At 40.1% G+C, this 22698-nt stretch overlaps 1 protein-coding gene across 4 annotated transcripts in view; it reads right to left on the minus strand.

Moving 5' to 3' along the window:
• Positions 1 to 22698, minus strand: part of MAD1L1 (mitotic arrest deficient 1 like 1) — a 1068146-nt gene that overhangs the window by 1039478 nt on the left and 5970 nt on the right. For 3 of the 4 annotated variants that reach the window (XM_089682405.1, XM_089682399.1, XM_089682386.1), the window contains exons 2-8: positions 20844 to 21004; positions 19199 to 19339; positions 16033 to 16212; positions 9604 to 9728; positions 6648 to 6729; positions 5415 to 5545; positions 3463 to 3498 (exon numbers count right to left, since the gene is read on the minus strand). In XM_089682405.1, the coding sequence (XP_089538531.1) occupies positions 3463 to 3498; positions 5415 to 5545; positions 6648 to 6729; positions 9604 to 9728; positions 16033 to 16212; positions 19199 to 19339; positions 20844 to 20987 (839 nt within the window). In that variant the 5' untranslated portion in view covers positions 20988 to 21004. The remainder of the gene's footprint in view (positions 1 to 3462; positions 3499 to 5414; positions 5546 to 6647; positions 6730 to 9603; positions 9729 to 16032; positions 16213 to 19198; positions 19340 to 20843; positions 21005 to 22698) is intronic. The other variant, XM_089682390.1, reaches the window with a different exon arrangement.

Below are 22698 nucleotides of genomic sequence, written 5' to 3' on the forward strand. Positions count from 1 at the left end.
TCCTTTAAGGCCAAGGTCTGGTAAACATCTGTTTGTAGGAGGCCAGAATGTGAGGTACAGAGTAATCACTGGGACTGAAGTGCCTGTTTTCACATAAGATGAAAAATGTGTGATAACAGATCTTCCTGGAAGAGGCCTGTCCTGCGTATAGCAAGGTAGGAATTACAGACTCAGAAATCCCTCTATTTTTTAATACCTGGTTTTCCAGAGCCATGCCATTAAAGCCAGAGACTGAGAAGCAAGATGAAATAGAAGGCCTTGAGATAGCAGATCTGACCTGTTGGGATAAGTCCAGGGGTCACCTGCTAAAAGTATAAGTATGTCTGTGTACCAGGTTCTTCTGTGCCAGTTTGGTGCAATTAGAATCACTGACTTCCTCTCTTACTCTACTTTCTTACAAGCATACTAAGCAGGAGTCACATTGAACCGAGACCAGGAGATTAGTAAGGCATCTGAGGCTAGAGCTATAGGATCCCTGTTTTTGGCAACAAACAGAAGGTAGTTTGTTGTTCAATCGAAGGGGCTAGGATCTCCACATACAGAAACCTCAATTTTTTATCAAATTAGGAACATCTGGATGAAAGGTCTCGTTCTTCTTGATCTAGGTGATGGTGGCTGAGATAATTCAATTTCCAGTTGTCCACTCCAGGGATCTGGACTGTAGAAACCAAATTCCTTCTTTGGCTGGATAAGAGTATAGGTAAATCGAGAGAAAGCACCTGCTTTTTCCAGGTTGAAGGCATTCTACAAATCTAACGGTCCTTGAGCAGTTTTTGGTTGATGTGAAAGAAGGAAGCAAGGAGGTGACAGAGTTTTGAAATTTTTTGTACTCCTTGGAAAACACAAATGAAACCCACAGGTCTCAGATGTCTGAGAGCCAGAGAAAGGTAAACTGTGGCTGCTATCCCTCCACTCTTATGAGTGAGGAGACCACTTCAATGTGAAGAGGGCTTTGGGGAAGGCTTGGTAGCCTTTAAGTGCCAAGCATTGCACTGAAAGGAAGAGCTGAATAGATGCATTGAAAGGGGCTCTTAAGGAGGATGGTATTCCGCTGTGGAAGCAAAACCTTCCCACCTGTGACCTCTTTGATGTCAAGTGTCTTTAGCAGGCAGCTTAAGCTGTTCAAGCTTTTAGCCATAAGATTCTGCACATGTGAATGGAGACATTTTGGAAATTTGTCTCATGACATGTTATAGGGCATCCGTACAAAAAAGCAGAGTAGAAGGCAATTGCTGTAGTTGCTCTGTAATGGCACAATCCTGTAATACAGGGTTATATTGATTGTGAATTGCCCTAGTCCAGTTAGCTGCAGTCTGACATACAGAAATCGCAGTGAAAGCTGGTTGCGATCCTGGGTCCACAAGATTAAAGAAAGCCTTTAGGAGAGTCAGAATTTTCGATCTGCAGAATCTTTGAAAAAAGGAGCATCTTATAGGTGCTGAGTCTTAAGGTCCTGCCTTGGGTGTCTTCGATGTCCTCCTTCCCCCCTCACTTTATTCCCTTTCTACACCCCCTCTGATACCTCCTCACAACACCCTTAACACAGTGGCTCTTTTTCTTTTTCTCTTGTCTCCATCTTGAAGCTGACTCATTTCTCTACCTGGATATAGCTGCACATCCCATCCAGTGTCTGCTAGCTGCCTGAATGCTTGCAAGATAACAAAAGACCACTTCTGTAATACTCTATTCTGAACATTTACAGAACATTTTGTTACACTTAAACATGGAACCATGATATTGGAGGCTACAGTTATGGTAACCAATAGGGCATTACTTATGTGAAATTGTATTAAGAGAGCAAATGCCTAAAACAAGTGCAGCAGTAGTCAATGAAAACTGTATGCAGTCATATATCAACAATGGAAAACATATTCTGGAGTAAAGCCAACCATTAAATAGTATATAAAATTATAAAAAGTGAAAAAAAAATCATGTGTCCATAATAAATAACCAAATAAAATTCAGTGAAACTGTATATATCAAGAACACATGTCCCAGATCACAAACAGCAGTGAGTCTTCAATTCAACCAGACTTTTTTTCCATCAGTGTTCCTTTCACCACACTTAGGGAACTGCACTCACCAGAAGTACATGCTTATTCTATTACAGATTAGGCAAACACAGCTTGTACAGCCTTAGAAAAGATGAGAGTCACACTTCATCAGCTTCTGGTGAAGTAATCCTACACAGCTGCACACTCAGTAGTTCCACAAATCCCAAGATAAATAGGTGGAAAAAAAAAAAAAAAAACTTACATGCAATAGTGCAATACCTTTAAAATCATCTTTACTTAGGATGGGGGCGGAGCCTTGCGTTGTCAGTTGAGTTGCAATGAGACTGTGCTTTAGCTGGGTGAGCCGCTAGGAGCTGGGCAGCTGGCAAATCTCCCAGGCTGTTCACACTGCCGATCCAGCTACACAATGCTTTAGTCTCCAAGGACATGTGACACAAATGCAGGGATTTCTGCTTTAGTCAAATAGGCCACTTGTTGTGTGCCTGAAAAAAAAGCTAGAATGAGGATCCGGAGACCAGTGCTAGACCAGTTCTAGCTGGGATGCTTGGACACAGCATCACTCTGAGGTTGAGGGTTGCACCGGCCTTTAGCAGAACGAATTCTGGTTGCAATTTTTGATCAACTCCCTGACGCCTGGTCTCTGCCACAGCTAATGAGGGTATTCCCCTAAGGAATACTCATAGAATAGGTAGTGGAGTATAGGGTATGCGTTTCTGTAAGGAGTATGCAGTAACCCAGATGTAGACCATCCTGTAATGAATCCTCGTGGCAGAAAAACGTGAGAAAGTGCCTGAGACCCTTACAAAAGCTCTAGGCAGAAGTGGAGGTAAAGCGTGCAATCTGCGGTGTGATGTAACACCTGATCATCCACCAAGTGGTTTTAGCTCCAAGTTTTAAAAGTTTACACTGCAAGAAAAAATCCTTCCAAACATAGCCTGTTTATACAGTAACGGTCAGAGATACAGGATGACCCTGGTCTTACCTGTCCATGATGCTGTACTGTGAAAAAAAAAAAAAAAGTCCAAGCATCACTCGTCACAGTGGACATACCCTTGAAGGAGTCTTCAGGGACAGAATTCCATAGCAATGGACCACAGCCCTGGAATAGTATAGCACCCTGTGGCTAACAACATATTGCACCAAGTGCCAATGTGAGCGCCTATGCAGGATCCAGTGCCCGAAGTAAGATTACAAGCCATTCTCACAGCGAGGGATCTGGGTATGGCTCCTAAGGTTTTACTGTGGTTCTGATTAAAGAATAGGAAGATAAAATAATAAAGAAAAATAATAAAATTAGTTATGCAAAGGTAATTTTTTTGTGAAGGAGGAAAGTACCATCACCCTCAGACACTAGAACAAAACAGAGGACACACAGAGTGGGGTAGGGTTATAGGGGGACAAAAACCCTGAAAGCTTTGCCAGTGTCCAATCACCTGAAGGTACACACCTGTAACTCACGCTGTATGAATATTCCACCTGTATCCTGTAATGTAAGATTAAGATATTAAAGTTCATATATAATATGTATATACTGTATATATAGTTAGAATAAAGAAGACCGATTGAATCTAGAATTAAAGCACCAAACTGAGAAATTCAAATCCAATACAAGTTTATTCCAATGACAGACTATTTTTAAGGCCAGTGTGTTTCAGGGGCTGTATCCTTACCCCCTTCATCAAGGCCAAAATGCAACACATGATTTAAAAAGCTGGAGAACAGAATCGATTATGAGTAAGCACATAATTAATAGCGTAAATGCCCTGACTGGTATTCTGTTCTATAGTTTTCTGAAATCACGTTACAATGATGTATATAAAAACTTTTTAGTAGTGTATATTTTTTGTGTTGTATATTAGCCCTAAGAAACGAGTCCCCAAAACACATTGGCTTTATAAACGGTTTGTTATTGGAATAAATGTGTACTTGAATATCATGGCGTGTCACTTCAATTCTAGATATCATGGAAGCCTTTTGGCATGCAGAAGCTGCCAGCCCAGTATTCAGCTTCTCTAAATCTACACTACCACCATACTACTGGATGACAATAATATAAACCAAACATATAAAACAATATTATGGTTCCAGCGCTAGTTATCCTCTTTCCAAACAGTATATATATATATATATCGAAAGAGAGCTTTAAATATGTCAATCCCACACAGATTTTATAACAGCTGAAAAACACATCACCTGTGGTCATACTAGATATAGAGGTAAGGGGAGAATTCTGCGGAAATGAGGAGAATCTTTCCAGCAGGGATACAGCAATATAAGCACTTTTATTAGCAGATTTCTAATGTTTTTGGCTGAAGTTCATTCTTTTGTGTTACTGCCTATCTTTTTACACCACTTGCGTCTTCAATTCTTTATTTCCCCCATTCTTTTCCTATCTCATAGCCTGTTTACAATTTCTCTTTACATCATGTCCAACCAAATAAAGAGTATAACACAACCCATTAATTTGTTTTTTTGCATTACAGGTAAACTTGTTAACCAAATCCAAGGTGTTTCCTAGTATTACAAGAGTGGATGATTGAAATAAATATTTACCTAGCAGCCTGTGATTTTACTAGTTGTTACTAGCAACTGGGCAGAAGCTGGAAGATGCACAGAGAAAAGGAATTACATATTCCCTTTAACTATAATTTATCATACACTTAGTTTTTTAGACCCAAAGGGGTCTTCGGATCTGGGTGACAAAGAAATGGACCACTGCCCTGGACCAGTATAGCACCCTATGGCTAACTACAGTCATTACATCACCTGTCAACGTGAGCACCCAATGCAGGCCAAAGTGCCCAAAGAAAACGTTACAGGTTGGCTCCACTGCTATGGGCTCGGAGTACAGTTTGGAAACAGTTATGGAGCCCTGAGGAAAAACGTGGTTTTGATAGCAGTATTAGTTGGAGTAGTGGAGAAAAATAAAAAATGGTTTGAAAAACTTCACCATAGAAGAAGAGGTCAATCGCCTAAGGACACTAGCAAAAACACTCCAGTCTCAAGAAGTGGATGGAGCTATATGAGCATACACTCGTGGTGTTCCCAGCAAAGCTTTTGACAGTGTACAATCACCTGAAGTTAGTGGCCTATAACCCATGGTCTAGGACTTCCTGTCCTGTGCCCTGTTGTGCACTGTATGATTAAGAAATCAATTTGTTTCTACAGATCTTGGGATTTCCCTCAATGTCAGTTTTCATTTACTTACTAATATTCTTGAAAGAAAAACGCAATGAAGCTTGTCCATCCTATTTGTTAAAAGGCTAGTTAAACAGCTATACGCAGGTCCCCAGGTCTTTGAGAAAGTACTGCTGCAATCACAAGACTGACCAGGCCTGATGACTACTGCAGTACTACTACAGTATACATGATATCAGAAGTGCACTTGAATAATAGTACCTATGGTAAGCATTCTCTTCTCTCAGCTGTTGCAGTTCTCTCTCAAGCTTTGGAAGTTTGTCCAGGTCAGATTTCATACTCTTCACAATTGCGGCATCTTGCTCCTGAGAAGACAACTGCTGCTCCAGCGTCTGGCAGAAAAAAAAAAGCAAGCTTCTAAATAGACAAGACAATTTTTTTGTCTATTGATTTCACTGACCTGTTACCTCCTGTTTCACATATCCGCGTTTCTGCGGTCCGCATTTTGCGTGGGCACGAGAGCCCATTCATTTGAATGGACTTCCGTGCCCCAGGACACGCAGGGAAGAAGTCCCTGCACTTCTGAAAACGCAGCCCGCACAGGAACCTCGGTTCCCAGTACGTTTGTGATTTCCAGTGCGGGCGGCGTGCCATTAGAATTAATGGCACCTACCCACAGGTCCGCATTCCTCTGTGCAGGTGGTGCGGCTGCACAGATTTTTGTGCGGATCTGCAGCGGCACCACCCGCACATATATGAACCTAGCCTTAGATTCATTTTTAAATGATTACTTACTGCTAAAATTGCACCCAACTGCCACTGGAGTGTAGAAGTTGATTCCAGTGAGGCCCCACCCTCTCACATTAAGCCCCCCTTTATGGCCAGATGATAACTGATGCAAAATACTGCAGGTAGCAAGCACAGCATCTGTTTTTGCCACCACCTGCCTATAGGTATAGCACATTACACATCAGACTAAAAGTCACTGTGTCCCAATATTAACATATAGCTTCCAGGGCTATTGAGTGATAAGTTCCAGGCAAAACCCACATTTAAATAAGTTGCAGTGGTTCTTTGTATCTGCTATTTGCTAATGTATGATTTTATGACCGGATGTAGGTTTAAATGTTTTATGTACAATTTTGTAATAAAAATTTGTGAATATTTTATATGGTGTGTTCCTTTTTGGCTGATAAATATTGGTATTTGACTAGAACTGGCAACCCAACAACTGACAATATTGACATTCACCAGCAGGATGGGTATAGTAGAGTCGACTGTCCTAAATATAACATCAGGCATTAAGATTTCATCCTTAGAAAAAAACTTTCATTGTCATTTCAGTGTCCAGTCTGATGCTACTTTCTTATTGGACTTTATATAGAAAAACACAACACTCAGTTTTCATTCCTTGACATAGCATACATTAGGCAAATATAAAACTCAGCATACAGTAAGACAGTAGTTTTAACTTGCAGGATCCAGCATACTCACCTTAATCTTTAACTGAGCATCTGCAAGTTCTGCCTGTGTGTCTTGTAATGTATGCATTATCTGGTTGCAATCTTGCAACTTTCTGAAAAGAAAAAATATGCCATTTGTCCCAATTACCTTATCCCAGTAACCAATGCGCTACAACCAACTCTCAACCAGTATACATTATTTAATAATAACAAATGAACTCAAAGAATGTTAGGAGAATTGATTTGTATAAATCATCAGGTTATCGCCGTACAATAAAAAGTCCATTCTCATATAGCATTACAGTTATGTTTCCTTCAAATATGTTTATGATCTATCCTTAAAAAAACAAGGAGGGTGCCATTGTGAAACTTTTTAAACATGCTGGCTGCCTGACTAATACACTCTTCCAGCCACTTTAGTTGCGTTATGGGCCCAGAACAACTAAACAGAAAATGACTTATCACTGTTGTGACATTTGTAATCTACATTCTTGTTACAGGTTGCTCAGTGCAATGTCAGCCCCTATATTTCTTTCAAGACAATTTTACTTTTAGTCTGACAAATGTTGCATGTCATGACTGAACATGTTTGATACATACGACGTTAGCACATTAATGTAAAGAGTTAAGCACTCATCTTAATTTAAGTATAAAAGCACATCAACCACAGTTGTAAATGTAAATAACTTCATACCTTTTCCATTTCACTTGCTGTACTAGGATTATGAAGGATCCCATCAGTGATTCTATTTCTCAATAGTGTTATATTCAGGCATATTTATGTAAAAAATATACACTATATTGCCAAAAGTATTGGTCCGCCTGCCTTTACATGCACATAAACTTTAATGGCATCCCAATCTTAGTCTGTAGGGTTCAATATGGAGTTGGCCCCGCCCTTTGCAGCTATAATAGCTTCAGCTTTTCTGGGAAGGCCGACCACAAGGTTTAGGAGTGTGTCTATGGGAATGTTTGACCATTCTTCCAGAAGCGCATTTGTGAGTTCAGGCACTGATGTCAGATGGGAAGGCCTGGCTTGCAGTCTCCGCTCTAATTCACCCCAAAGGTGTTCTAATCGGGTTGAGGTCCGGACTTTGGAAGGAACAAGAAGGGGCCACCCCCAAACTGTTTCCACAAAGTTGGGAGCATGAAATTGTCCAAAATGTCTTGGTATGCTGATGCCTTAAGAGTTCCCTTCAGTGCAACTAAAGGGCCAAGCCCAACCCCTGAAGAAAATAACCCCATACCATAATCCCCCTCCATCAAACTTTACACTTGGCACAATTCAGTCAGGCAAGCAACATTCTCCTGGCAACTGACAAACCCAGACACATCCATTAGATTGCCAGACAGAGAAATGTAATTCATCACTCCAGAGAACACATCTCCACTGCTCTAGAGTCCAGTGGTGGCGTGCTTTACACCAATGCATCAGACACTTTGCATTGCACTTGGGGATGTAGGGCTTGGATGCAGCTGCTCGGCCATGGAAACCCATTCCAAGAAGCACTCTATGCACTGTTGCTGTGCTAATCTGAAGGCCACACGAAGTTTGGGAGGTCTTTAGCTATTGACTGATTGGCTAGTGACAGTTGGCCACTTCTGCACACTTCAGCATGACTTCGCTCTGTCATTTTACATGGCCTACCACTTCATGGCTGAGTTGCTGTTGTTCCCAGTTGCTTCCGCTCTGTTATAATCCCACTAACAGTTAACCGTGGAACATTTAGTATCGAGGAAATTTTATGGATGGACTTATTGCACAGGTGACAACCTATTACAGTATCACACTTTAATTCACTGAGCTCCTGAGAGCGACCCAGCCTATCACAGATGTTTGTAGAAGCAGTCTGCATGCCTAGGTGCTTGATTTTATACACCTGTGGCCATGGAGGTGACTGGAACACCTGAATCCAATGATTTGGAGGGGTGTTTCAATACTATTGGCAATACAGTGTATGTTCAGCATCACTTCATATGATCAAAATAGCTCACGGAAAGACCATGAAAATAAATTGTTATCTTTAATGGACTGCATGTACAATGTAGTCCATTAAAGGTAATCTCGTTTCATGGTTTTTCCATGAGCCATTTTGTACATGCAGTTTTAACACCAATAATGAACAGGAGAACTCCAGCTAAAATTAGATTTATTCTTACAATTTAAGTTTACCTTAGTCATATGTATATGATCCCTAGCCTAACAGCTAGAAGAAATGGAGAGGGAGAAGGCATACTAATAGGGAAGCTAAATTCTGTGGTCTGCCAAAGTAAACAAAATTAAACAGATATAGGACTTAAATTCCCCCAATAGAGATGAAAAATCCTGGGAAATGTAGTTCTGCTGGACTGAATTCATCTCAGTCATTATGCAATGACCCCTCGCAAACAACATAAAGGCCTCTGTGGAGCAGGCAGGTCGCAAACTGGATGGTGACCCAAGAAGGAAGAGATTTACATTTTCAAGCATAATGAGCTTATAGCTTTATGTAGGTTACCCTTGCAAGAAGAGACATTCACACAGAGTCAAGGACAATGTAAGCACTTCATATAAATGGTTTCTGTTCAGCCGACTAGAACTGAACAGAAATCTTCAACAGTAATGCAAACAAAAAAATAAAAATATTCTTTCCTAGTCTAACAGGGAAATGCAAGAAACTCTGTTGGAATTTTACTGCCATCTCTAACCGTGTTGCAGATTCCCCTCACTTCTTGTCTGGTAAAACCGTTGTCACCAAGAAAATAAGTGAGGAAAAAGTTCTCTACCAGAGACTTGGATAGTAAAAAGTCAGAGGTATTAATTCTTTCTCACTCTTTACAGAAACAAAAAAAAGTTTTGGTGTCACATATACTTTGAGTAACAACACTTTCTATATTTTATATCACAAAGGTGCATTTGAAAATAACAAATCACAAGCATCAAAAAGCAAAGCGTATAGAATAACACTTAAACCCATCAGTAAGAAGGCAGCAATGACACAACTTACTTGCGATGCATATCCAGCTGTTCCATCATCTCCTGTTTCTCTGTCTCTTGAGTTTTTATCTGCATTTCTTGGTTCATTATTTTCAGCTGGAGGTCAGACACCTTTCCTTTTAATGCAGTTAAAGCCTGAGGCATTAAAGTAGGAATAGAAGTCTGGTTAAAATCGAGCAAATGTTAAGGTAACTATGCAAGATGGTGTATGATTGTTTATAGAAAATTACCCCGGTCCACAACAATGGGTGGAGAAAAAAGTGTAATTGTCCAAAATGTTCCTGACCCCCTAGTTGTTTCCCAGTGTGGCAATGATCAGTCACAATTTTCATGCATGCTTAGACTGCTGCCAACTGCACCAGAACTATCTGCTGTTACTAATTGTTAAAAAGCTTATGTCAGAGTATGTTCAGCATTAAAAGGACAATTATACTTTTGTATAGCAATTCATTTAAAACCCCTTCCCAGAAAGCCCACAAAGTCTAACAATCAGGGCTCAACAAACCCTAGGTGCCAGGTCGCCATATCAACTAAAAATTGCATCCTTGTGTCTGGGCATTTGTCAGCCCATTCACTGTTGGCAAGGCTACCATCAGGGGAGGATGGAACAAACACATGTAGTGAACCCGGGTAGGGGCGGACTGGGCTGCACCGCTTCCCTCAATATAGTACCCTGTATATTCATGTATCAGAGATTGCTGTATTTAGCACTACAACTGTCATTCTCCTTCTGTAAATCCCTGGAAGGTAAAGGGCTTGTAGGCCAGTCCCATGTTCTATGCCTGCCCATCCAGGAAGTGGTGTGAACATGTCGCTGTTACAGGCTCTCTACTTTGCTGGTGCTCAGTGGTTTGCTGTGCAGTCCGGTATGGGGGGAGCCGGATCTGGAGTATAGGTCATTGTTATAATACATGGGGCCTGTGTGATGCATAGATGATCATAAGACATTGGGGGCCTGTATAATGTATAGATGTTCAAAATAATGGATGGAGGGTCATCATTAAAATACATATGGGGTGGTATAATGTACAGATAATCATTCTATTACATAGGGGGCTGTATAATGTATAAACGTTCATTATAATACAGCACGTAACAGCGTTATGACGAAGTTATTGACGGGTTGCCTTGCCTCTGGGCACTGACAACCCACGCTGCACTAAAAAAAATGGCTCCTAATTTTCTTTAGCTGGCTCCTAGATTCAAAGCAAATTTGTCAAGCCCTGCTTATAATCAACTGTCCATGCTCCGAGATCCACCCTGCACGGCCCACAGGGAGCTGCACGGCCTCCACTGTAAATTCTACAACCAGTCACTTGCTCTTTCTATGCCTAGCAGGAAACCTTATTAAGAACCTCAACAACAGAAGGCCTTCTCCATGGGAATGAATGGGATTTTTACAAAATGTGTAAAGAAGTGACTGGCCAAAGATGTTTGCAGTGGTGGTTGTGAGGTATTCTGTTGAACGCGCAGTATGGGTCTGACAGAAGCATGGACAAGCAAGAAGAAAACATGAGGTGGAGGGTTAAGATGGAGGTAACTTAAAAGATAATTATACAAGAGTAAAGTTACAGGCTGCGTAAAGAAAAACTCATTTTTCTTTTCAACACATTAGATTATATTGAGTTGCTGCACAGGTAATTTCCTGGTAACATTATTTTAAAAATTACATTTCCACTTCAATCTGCAGCCACTAATTTATAAAACTACCAGTAAATTCAAATGTCAGTTCTTTATTCCTAGCAGCAGTGGGGGCATTCTTTACATGGTGTGAAAAGGAATGTCCAGAGAAATTGATTTTCTGCTTGAATGACTGGCTAACTGGTTTTCCAAAAATCAGCATGGAGCTTGACGGCAAATTGTATGCATTCCATGCAACAGAAGCTTACGTTATGGAAGAAACAGTCAAACTAAGTAGATGCAAATGAGGCTTAATTTCTTAAAGGAGAAGTACAACCAAAGCTCATTTGGTTATATTTCTCCTGCAGATCACAAGAGTGAAAATTCATTCTGTACTCCTGTGACCCATTTTCACCCGACAGCGGGTTAAAGATTGCTGTCGCTGACATCACTCATCCGGTCCAGGCAGGGGAAAGACCCCGACTTTAAAGTCGGGATCCACCCAGATGTCTGTACCGGCACCTGGTTCAGCGTCTCAGCAGGCCACTGAGAGCCTGAGTAAGCCGCTCCGGCCCTCTCCGCAGCTCAGAACGCCAGTGAGAGCTGGGGGGCAGAGCAGAGAGCGGTGACTGACAGTCACCACTTTCTGCTCAGAGCGGCAGGGAGAACTGATCAATCAGCGGTGTCTGATCACTCAGTTTTCACCCTTAGAGTTGAGGGGGACAGATGCAGCACCCACCTAGGAAACGCAGTAAAATAAAGACTTACAGTGGAACTTTACCAATAACAACTTGATAAAAATAATGTTCTTTATCAAGGAACATACATTCCACATTAATAATAAAGTTACCAAAATTGGTGTGTGCTGTAAATAGCCTCCAGCATTGCTCCTGTTTCTTCTTGCTGGAGGCTGCCACTTTGTTGAAGCCCAGAGCCCCTGAGCAGCAATAAATCTTTAGGCTGTGAGCAGATCTGCCTCCACAAATTCAGCACAGTGACTAAAAATAGAGAGCAACTGAGCATGTGCAGAGCAAGGCGAGACAGTGTATTACTGGATTTTGTACAGCATAGGCACTTATGTTTAATGTCTTACATAGCTATACATGCAAAAGGGGCCAGCCTGAAGTGATCTAGCAGGACTTAATTTTCTGACTAAAGTTCCACTTTAAATTAAAACCCACATAATAGCAAAATTAGGGCCTGTCTCAATGGCTTTTGTTCAGTTTCAAAAGGTTCTGTATCTCCATACAAGTCTATGGACATGAAGAAGCATCCTGAACTGATGCCATCAATTAGATAGATAGATAGATAGATAGATAGAGTAAATGACAGATATCCAATTAAAGACCCAACAAGTACAGAAAGGGCACTCAGCTTCATACTTCCTAATATGAACTGACAGCACTTTTTGTGGAGTACTGTCAGCTCTGCCCAGTTGCCTTTCAACTATAGTCTTTAGTCTCCAAAGCATAGGCACTAATTGACTTCTAGTCCAGAGATAAGAACTGGGAGGGCTAAAAATATAAACTCAGCGAAATATCACAGGGAGAGTGTACAGGGCACTGTAAAACAATTGTAAAACAGATAACAAGTCAAAAGAAAGAGGATAGAAAAACTAAGGATTTACATACAGTGAAGGAAATAAGTATTTGATCCCCAGCTGATTTTGAATGTTTGCCCACTCACAAAGAAATGATCAGTCTAAAAATTGAATGGTAGGTGTATTGTAACACTGAGAAACAGAATAGCAACAAGAAATTCTAAAGAAATGCATGTCTAACAAATTATGCACTGATTTGCATATTCAAGAGAGAAATAAGTATTTGATCCCCTTCACAGAACATGACTTAGTACTTGGTGGCAAATCCCTTGTTGGCAATTACAGAGGTCAGACGTTTCCTGTAGTTGGCCATCAGGTTTGCACACATCTCAGGAGGGATTTTGGCCCACTCCTCTTGGCAGATCCTCTCCAAGTCATTAAGGTTTGGTGGCTGACATTTGGCAACTCGAACTTTCAGCTCCCTCCACAGATTTTCAATCGGATTAAGGTCTTGAGACTGGCTAGGCCACTCCAGGACCTTAATGTGCTTCTTCTTGAGCCACACCTATGTTGCCTTGGCCATGTGTTTTGGGTCATTGTCATGCTGGAACATCCATCCCCGACCCATTTTCAATGCCCTGGATGAGGGAAGAAGGTTCTCATCCAAGATTTGACGGTATATTGCCCCGTCCATCGCTCCTTTGATGCGGTGCAGTTGTCCTGTCCCCTTAGCAGAAAAACACCCCCAAAGCAGAATGTTTCCACCACCATGTTTGACAGTTGGGATAGTGTTCTTGGGGTCATAGGCATCATTCCTCCTCCTCCTCCAAACACGGCGTTTTGAGTTGATGCCAAAGAGCTCAATTTTGGTCTCATCTGACCACAACACTTTCAACCAGTCCTCCTCTGCATCATTCAGATGTTCAGTGGCAAACTTCAGACGGGCCTGGACATGTGCTTTCTTGAGCAGAGGGACCATGCAGGTACTGCAGGATTTCAATCCTTGTCGGCGTAGTGTGTTATCAATTGTTTTCTTGGTGAATGTGGTCCCAGCTGCCTAGAGATCATTGACAAGATCCTCATGTGTAGTTCTGGGATGATTCCTCACTGTTCTCATGATCATTGACACTCCACAAGGTGAGATCTTGCATGGTGCACCAGATCTCTGGAGACTGACAGTTGTTTTGTGTTTCATTTGCGAATGATTGCACCAACTGTTGTCACCTTCTCACCAAGCTGCTTGGTGATAGTTTGGTAGCTCAGTCCAGCCTTGTGTAGGTCTACAGTCTTGTCCCTGACATCCTTGGACAGCTCTTTGGTCTTTGCCATGTTGGAGAGTTTGGAATCTGTTTGATTGCTCCTGTGGACAGGTTTCTTTTATACAGGTTAAAAAATGAGATTAGCAGCACTCCCTTTAAGAGACTGCTTCTAATCCCAGCTTGTTACCTGTATGAAAGACACCTGGAAGCCAGAAATCCTGCTGAATGATAGGGGATCAAATACTTATTTCCCTCATGAACATGCAAATCAGTGCATCATTTCTTAGACATGCATTTCTTTTGAATTTTTTGTTCCTATTCTGTCTCTCAATGTTACAATACACCTACCATTCGATTTTTAAACTTATCATTTCTTTTTGAGTGGGCAAACATTCAAAATCAGCATGGGATCAAATATTTATTTCCTTCACTGTACACTTTAGTGCCCAATCATACCAGTGCAATTTGCAAATTGAAATTACACCTGCATTCGTATCTAATAAATATGAATGCCAGTGTCATACCATGTGCGATTTGCTGCAGCTCGATTTCTAAACTAGTTCTTGCATTACTTTTCTGCAGTTTAGTGTGAACAACTACTCCTTGAAATTGCACTGAAATTGGCAGGAAAATCACACTGCATCTATGTGAACCTAGCCTTATTCAGTCACTTGTGTCCAAAAAAGAATAATACAAATTTGATTTGCAAAATTTCATATTTATCTAAGAAAGAAAATATATTTGCATTTGAGTTTTTAGTCAAGGCCAAAATACATATATACAATACAAACCAGCAATACATTCCCTCTAAGAGACGTGTTCAGCAAACTTACTTCTGAGCTCAAACAGGCCTACTCACTTCCAACAAGACCCTCCTTTCCTAGCTGCATGCGAAAAAGACCCAAACATGACATTCACGAAAAAGAAAAATACCTGTATTCTTTTCTTGGCACACAAATCATCCCTTTGCAGTAAATACTAGGAAATAACATACAAAATCCTAACACGTTGGTATAGGACTCCAACAGTCCTGACAAAACTATTTCCGCAACAGACTAACCTATGTTGGAGATGCAGTTCCCACACAGGAACTCTTCTGCTTATTTTTTGGGATAGTCCCCTTATACGCCCTTTTCTAGCAACAGGTCCTCCAGATAATTCACAGACTAAAGTGAATTCAATCAATTGGACAATCCAGCAATGGTTCCATTACACTTGACGCTCATGCCCAAAAAATATTACCACAGATCACTGCTCAAGCATTTACTTAACAGGGTCATCCCAGCATGAGGAACAATCCCCCCAAACATACCACAGTGGTTTGCCAGAGTGAGCGACATTAAACAAATGGAAGACTTAACTGCCACACTCAAGGACATAACCGAGTACCACAAGGCCAGATGGATCCACTAGGACCTATTCTGTTACTCTAAATAATATGCACTATACACTTGAACATTTACAATCTTTGCATACTGCAAGCTCATGATCCCTACCTCAGTCTCCTTCCTCTGTGGCTCTCCTCTCTCCTCCCCCACTCCAAGAAAATACTATATTTTTTCCTCCCCAGCTATTCTCCCTTCTCACCTCTTCCCCTTTCCTCCTCTCCCTCCCCCCACCCCAAGAAAATACTCCAAAAAGAGTTGGTGAGCACCAGCTTTGATAGTAAGGCTGACAGACGTCACCAGTTTGTCAACTGTATATACAATATCACAGCGGTGTGTAATTCTATCATTCCTACCACACTGTTCTCTCAGCAATTTCAGTGCAATGTCATACAAATGCTCCACTGTACGTATCACATTTATGTTTACCGACTTAGTTGTATTTACAAGCTACTTTTGTTACTACTGAAATTTTTAGATGCGGACCATCTAAATAAAGAATTTAAAGAAACGTGTTCAGTGTAAATTAGCCAACATAACCTTCCCAGAGTCAGAGAAAGAATAATATGTCACAATGATTTGCCTGCATGTGGGTATGTTAAATCCATTCATTAGAAGATTTAAGTAAACACTACCTCATTAACCTCTGCTAATTTATTCTCCTTTTCTAGCAGCTTCTTGCTCTGTGATTCAATCGTCTTCTTATAAGACTTGTTCATTTCATTCTGTTCCTGAAGCTTGTTTCGGAACTCTTCTTCCTTTTCCCCCAGAGATCTGATCCGGTTGAGAAGCTCTTGGTTCCGATCTGCCTCCCTCTGAAAAAATTCGATAAACATTTTCTAATGCTGTAAAATTATTCAATTATATTATGCAACAGGAAAACGCTCAAGTTCAAGATGTCATTAAAGAAGATTCCTGGGAAAGAAAAGTACGGGTATGTCTAATTTGATGTCTGGAAAATAAACCCATATTTGGCGCAAGATTGGCAAAGAAAGCTTCATGCATATTTACTAGCACAAATCTATAATTTATCAAACGCTTGCCTAAAAAAAAAAAAACAACACCAAATGTCTGAAAGAATAGCAAGCTGCCATTTTCTATGCAACTCATGTTATAATATCCTTTACTTACAAACTAACATTTACTTTTCCAACATAGAATTATAAAGGTACTTCTCAACAAGGGACTTTTTATATCCGAATTAAAATCACAATCATTCTGCTAAAAACGTAACAGCAAAAGAAAAAAAAAAGCTAAATTTCAAAAATATAGACTACAATTTTAGTAAAGATTTAACAATCTTAGGTACAAAAAACAAAAATCATAATCTACCTTGCAGCAGGACTGCCTTCTAGTAACCATAGTGACTTATTCTATTTTTTATATTTTGAAACAGTGGAAGAGTTCATATTTCTTCCAGATTATTATTTTTATTTACTCCTTGTGACTTCCATACAAGAAGCGGACAAGAACACAAAGAAAGTAATAAATGTCTAGTCAGAAGAAATTTTGATTTACCTGTAAATTCCATATTTTGGAGTACAGGACACAGGCTGATTATCCATAGACCCTGGGTTATAGGCTCATACCTTCAGATTATTGGACACTGGCAAAACTTTGAAGGACACACCTCTTGGGTACCTCCCTTATAACCATTCCCACTCTGAGTCCTCAATTTTGTAGAAACCAATTCAAAGAAACAATGGAATAGAAAGGAGGGTGGTGGTTGAATAGAAAGAAGGTGAATACTCAGGAGGCTGAGTATTCATAGACCCTGGAATGTCCTCAACCAGTTGCTCGCCGCCCCAAAGCAGATGTATTGTTACAGGGCAGCTTCACTGTGCAAAATCATGTAAATATACGTGATTTTGCATTTCTGGGTAGGGGTGAGCGCACCGCCCTACCTGCGCTGCTGTTGGTTCCTGAGGATGTCAATCACTAGGTCCCAGCCAGGACTCAGTAATTGTCAGTGAAGCCGAGAGTGGAGAGATCTGTATTTAAACAACACAGATCTCTATCCTGTGAGCATGGACGCGCTGCTTTCTATCTCTCTGTACAGCAGAGAGAGAGAAAGCAGCAGGTCTGTTTAGTAAAACAACACACAGTACACAATAAAAACACTCCCTAAAACACACAGTTAACCCTTTGATCACCCCATATGTTAACTCCTTCCTGTCCAGTGTCATTAGTACAGTGTCAGTGCTTTTTATTAGCATTGATCACTGTATTAGTGTCACTGGAGATGTCAGTGGCAGTTAGTCAGTTCTCACCCAGTGTCAGAATGCCTGCCGCAGTCCCACTATACATCGCTGATCGCCACCATTACAAGTATAAAAGATTTAATTTAATATTAATGAACAAAATAAAATTCCAGTATATATACCGCAATCATTTTCACTTAAAGCGATGGTCCTGCATAGCACCTGTGAATTACTACACACACATCACAGAATTCCAAGATGAGCACCCATGTAGCATCCAGTGCTCAAAGCAACATTACAGGCCATTCTCACAGCGTGAGGTCCTAGTACAGCTCTCTGGATTTGAACAAGGTTACATAGACCTGGTTACATTGCTTCTACTGTTCTATTATAAAGCTGGACATACATTAGTCCGTTTTTTCTTTCCACTAGCGGTTGATAAAATAATCTTGTAAACCTAAGATTGATTTCTTTGTAAGAGAGAAGAGGTTCATCACTTTGGGACACTAGCAAAAACTGGAGAACTACAAAATGGGGTAAGGTGATAGGTGAGGTGCCCAGGAGCTTTGCCAGAACCTAATCATCTGAAGGTATGAGCCTATAACCCAGGGACTATAAATAATACTCAGCCTGTGTCTTGTACAGTACTCCAAGATATGGAATTTACAGGCAAGTCAAATTCCTCTTTTTGGAAGTGGAAGAATTTCTGCAAAGCTTTATTGCTTTCATTGGCTTCTTGTCCGTTTCTTATTTGGAAGTTACAGCCTATAACCCAGGCTCTATGTATACTCAGCCTGTGTCCTGTACTGTTAAGATAATGTGTTTTTGTTTGTGCTCACATTACAAAGATTTATCATTCCTTTTGGTTCTGACCGGAAGTAAGAGGATGAGGGATGCTCCCCAAGGGGAACACACACATGGCAATAAAAATCTAAAAGAGGCTCTAACCTTTGCCAACTCTGACCAAAATTATGTAAAATGTTTTGTCTGGATTTTGCCTTTAAATTCTCACTTTTCATCATTTTGTTATGCCATGGATTACAAATTAGAAGGATCCCTGTATTTGATTTAGTCTCATTTAACCTTTCTACTTAACAACTGTTGACAGAAGATATCAGACACAAAGGAACTACATTTCTTTGAAAGAGTCAGTAGACTCAATTTAAATTGTAAGAGCAACAAAGCACAAACACTGAATAGCACCATGATGCAGGTAGCAAAGTCTGCTTAAGCAATGAGCACACAAGGCTGCTCCATTTAGATATACACACTTACTAGTTATACAAAACGTAATTTAAAATATCAACACACATTGATAACTTTATTTAACTCAAGCTGATCTCTGTAACCTAAAAAACAAAAATACAGTTCCTTAAGATCCTCCCCAGTCTACCGAGGCCTAATTAGGCTTTGAAAACAATACTTTATATAAATACACTGGGAATACTTTTGTCATTGTAGACTTATGCTGCTATGTAGGTAAAAATGAAAGATGCAGCTAAAGATAAAGAAAATATGTTGAACATTACATTACAGCAGTGATTAGTAATTAGCGTGGGCATTGCAAATGTGTCAAATGGATTTCAGACATCTGTCAAACCTCATAGTTCCTAGCGTTCGTGCTGGCTTCCTTCTCAAGCTCAATTCGAGCCCGTTTATGGCTCAGTTCCATTTGAAGCTTTTCTCTCTCCACTTGGATAAGGTGTGATTTGGAGCAGATCTGGGCTGCTTGGTCCTCTAACTGGGGGATAAAACCAAAAAGAATATTTAAAGGGAGTTTGTTACAAAAAATTAAAATACAAATTCACAATGTTGTGGAGCAAAATTAAACAATGTAGGAATATTATTATTATAATACAGGATTTATATAGCGCCAACAGTTTGCTCAGCACTTTACAATATAACGGGAGACAATACAGCAACAATACAGTTCAATACAAGAGGGATAGGAGGGCCTGATCCTGGGAGCTTACAATCTAAGAGAATAATTCACTTTGTACAAGCATTGTGTCACTGAGGTATGCAGCACCCAAAAAACAGTTCCCGGAATTCATAAAGCATGTCAAATATACGCTTTAAAAAAATTTCTAGTGGTAGTGCAACAGATACTGCCCAATTCATGTACTTAATGGTGAGGTGTATATCTCGCAACTTTGACAGAACTGTCTCAAGCAAAGTAGCGGCATATTGCAGGCAGAGAAGCTATTTGAAGTTCGTAGAGTAATAGAAACCTAAAAAATCAGTTCCAGATTTTGTCACAGAATTGGTTCAGATTAGACACAAAAGTTACACATGCAACAAAGTCAACAATTTCCTCCAACATGGCAGAGGTCTTATGCACCTCCACTTTTCCTATTACCAACATGGTGGTATTTCTGTTTGAACTTGTTGCAACAAATGTGCCATACAGTAAAAGTTTTGCAATTAAGAACTACTTGAGTTTTTCAAAGGGTTGCTTCAAACAATATAAATGTTGCTGGATTTTCATGAATTTTGTGAAAGCATTTCAACAGCATACAGTCAAAAAACAGACGCTTGTTTGATGCAGAAGAAGATACTGACTTAATGGGAAAATGCTACTTCATACACTCTGATCTTGTACAAAAGAAAACATTTTTAACCTTTTTTGTGGTACAGTCTACCTGTAGATGCCTTTCTGGAGACAGAAGGGCTGCATTCAGGCATCTACACAATAATTATTCCAACGTGGGTCAGGCTTAGATTTTTTTTTTTAAATTAACTGCTATTTGCAGGTAAAGGTATATTTTATTAGTTAGAGCAGAAAATTCCTTAAAGTTGAACTCTGGGAATGTGACAAAAACAACCCTTGCATGGAGTCCCCCCCTCCAGGCACTGCAAGCCTAGGGAAACTGGATAGGCATTTTTACCTCACTCCGATGCTTTCCTCTTCTCTCAAGTTCTGGTGTGTGAGCAAGGCCTCGGCATCATCTCAAGTAATGCAGAGCACTGTACGTGGTGAAGAAAGCATAAGACCACTTGAAACACTTTAGAGAAGGGACAGCAGTGGACCAATCAATGGATTGAGGGAGCCCTCCAAAACCAGCAGTAAGGTAAGTACTGTATTTCTCCTTATCTGTGCACCCCTAGTCATAACAAGAATTTATACTTGCAGTGTGGCTTTAGGGGGGCTCGGCAACGGCTGTTTTTGTCACATTCCTTGACTTCGGTTTTAAGCATGTACTGTATTAATAATAACCAGGCACTGTAATGATTTTGCTCCTTACCATGAATCTCTGACTGAACTGCATCTGTAAGGATGCCCCAGATGTATTTACACTGGGTGGGGTTGTTTCAAATGGCTGAGAGATAAATTTATTGAATGATCGCAGAGTGGAGAGAACTGTGGTGTTATCCTCAATTTCATCCATTTTGACCGCTGCTTGCTCTGCACAAGAAAAAAAAAAAAATATCTATATCTACATATATATATATAAATAAAACATATATTCACATTACTACAGAAAATTTTAGAGCGATATCTGACTTTTCAGAGCCTATGATTAACTAGTGGTGCAACAAAATGAAAACTCTGAACTGAAACCAAAAATTCAGGATGCACTTGGCTGAAAACCGAAATGGACAGTTTTCTTTTAAATATATATTTTTATATATATAATTGTATTATATTCGCCTTTTTATTTAACATCATGAATTTAAATTATGAATTTTAAAAATATAATACAGTAACGAATAATAACTTATTGAAAGTAACAAACAAAAATTAGAAAATAAAATGAAATACAGTGCTCAGCATAAATGAGTACACTCCTTTTGAAAAGTAAGATTTTAATCAATATCTCAATGAACATAGGAACAATTTCCAAAATTTTGACAAAACTGAGTTTTTTTAGAACATTTGTTTAGCTCATTACATGAAAGTAAGATTAACCACTTGCCCTCCTGAGTATTTTCCCCCCTTCCTGACCAGGCCATTTTTTTTGCATTGCAGCGCTGCATTACTTTAACTGACAATTATCAACACTGCACCTAAATTAAATTTAAGTCCTTTTTTCCCACGAATAGAGCTTTCTTTCGGTGATATTTGATAGCCTGTGCATTTTTTTATTTTGTGCGCTATAAACAAAAAAAGACCGACAATTTTGAGAAAAAAAAATACATATTTTTTACTTTTTGCTATTAAACGTGTCGAATAAAACAATTTTAAAAAATCTAATTTTGGTATAAATTTAGGACAAATGTATTGTGCTACATGTCTGCTAACAAAAAAAATCCCAGTACGTGTAAGTTAATTGGTTTACGTGAAAGTTATAGTGTTTAAAAATGGCGGTATATATACTGGAATTTTTTTTTGTACTAGTAATGGCGATGATCAGCGACTTATAGCGGAACTGCGTTGGGAATTCTGACATGGGGAGGAACTGACTTGGTGTCATTGACATCCCCAGTGACACCAATACAGCTATCAGTGCTAATAAAAAGCACTGACACTGTACTAATGGCACTGGGCAAAAAGGGGTTAACATCTGGGGCAATCAAAGGGTTAACTGTGTGCTGTTTCACAGTATGCTGCGTGTGTGCTTTCCATTGTAAGCACACTGCTTTGTATGGCTCTGCTATGCAGAGCCATACAAAGCAGTGTGCTGGAGCTAACAGGGGAGATAACTGTATTGTCTACCTCTTCGGTAATACTCACTGCGTGCCAGCGTGTAATCACCCACCGGGACCCGGTGATTGACAGCCGAGGCCGCAAACAGCGGCTCAGGAAGGGCGTGAGCATGCGGCTTGCGTGCACCCACTTTCCGGAACTGCAAAATCTCGTATATATATTTTTGCGCACCCCTGCCGCACTGTAACAGTATTTCTACTATAGGGGGAGGTGAAACAGTTATTATAACTTAGATTACAAAATTAAGCTTTACTCAAATTTCTCCCTGTTCTTCAGAAATGCAAAAGTGGCCTTAGATGTGTGTTTTGGATCATTGTCATGTTGGAAAAGTGCACGATGACCAAGGGCACGGAGTGATGGAAGAATCTTCTCTTTCAATATAGAGCAGTACATCTCTGAATTCATGATACCATCAATGAAATACAGCTCCCCAACACCAGCAGCACTCATGC

This window comes from Staurois parvus, unplaced genomic scaffold (genome assembly GCF_062004578.1).
Source record: "Staurois parvus isolate SC_StPar_1 unplaced genomic scaffold, SC_StPar_1.0 ptg000018l, whole genome shotgun sequence".
Classification (NCBI taxonomy): Eukaryota; Metazoa; Chordata; class Amphibia; order Anura; family Ranidae; genus Staurois; species Staurois parvus.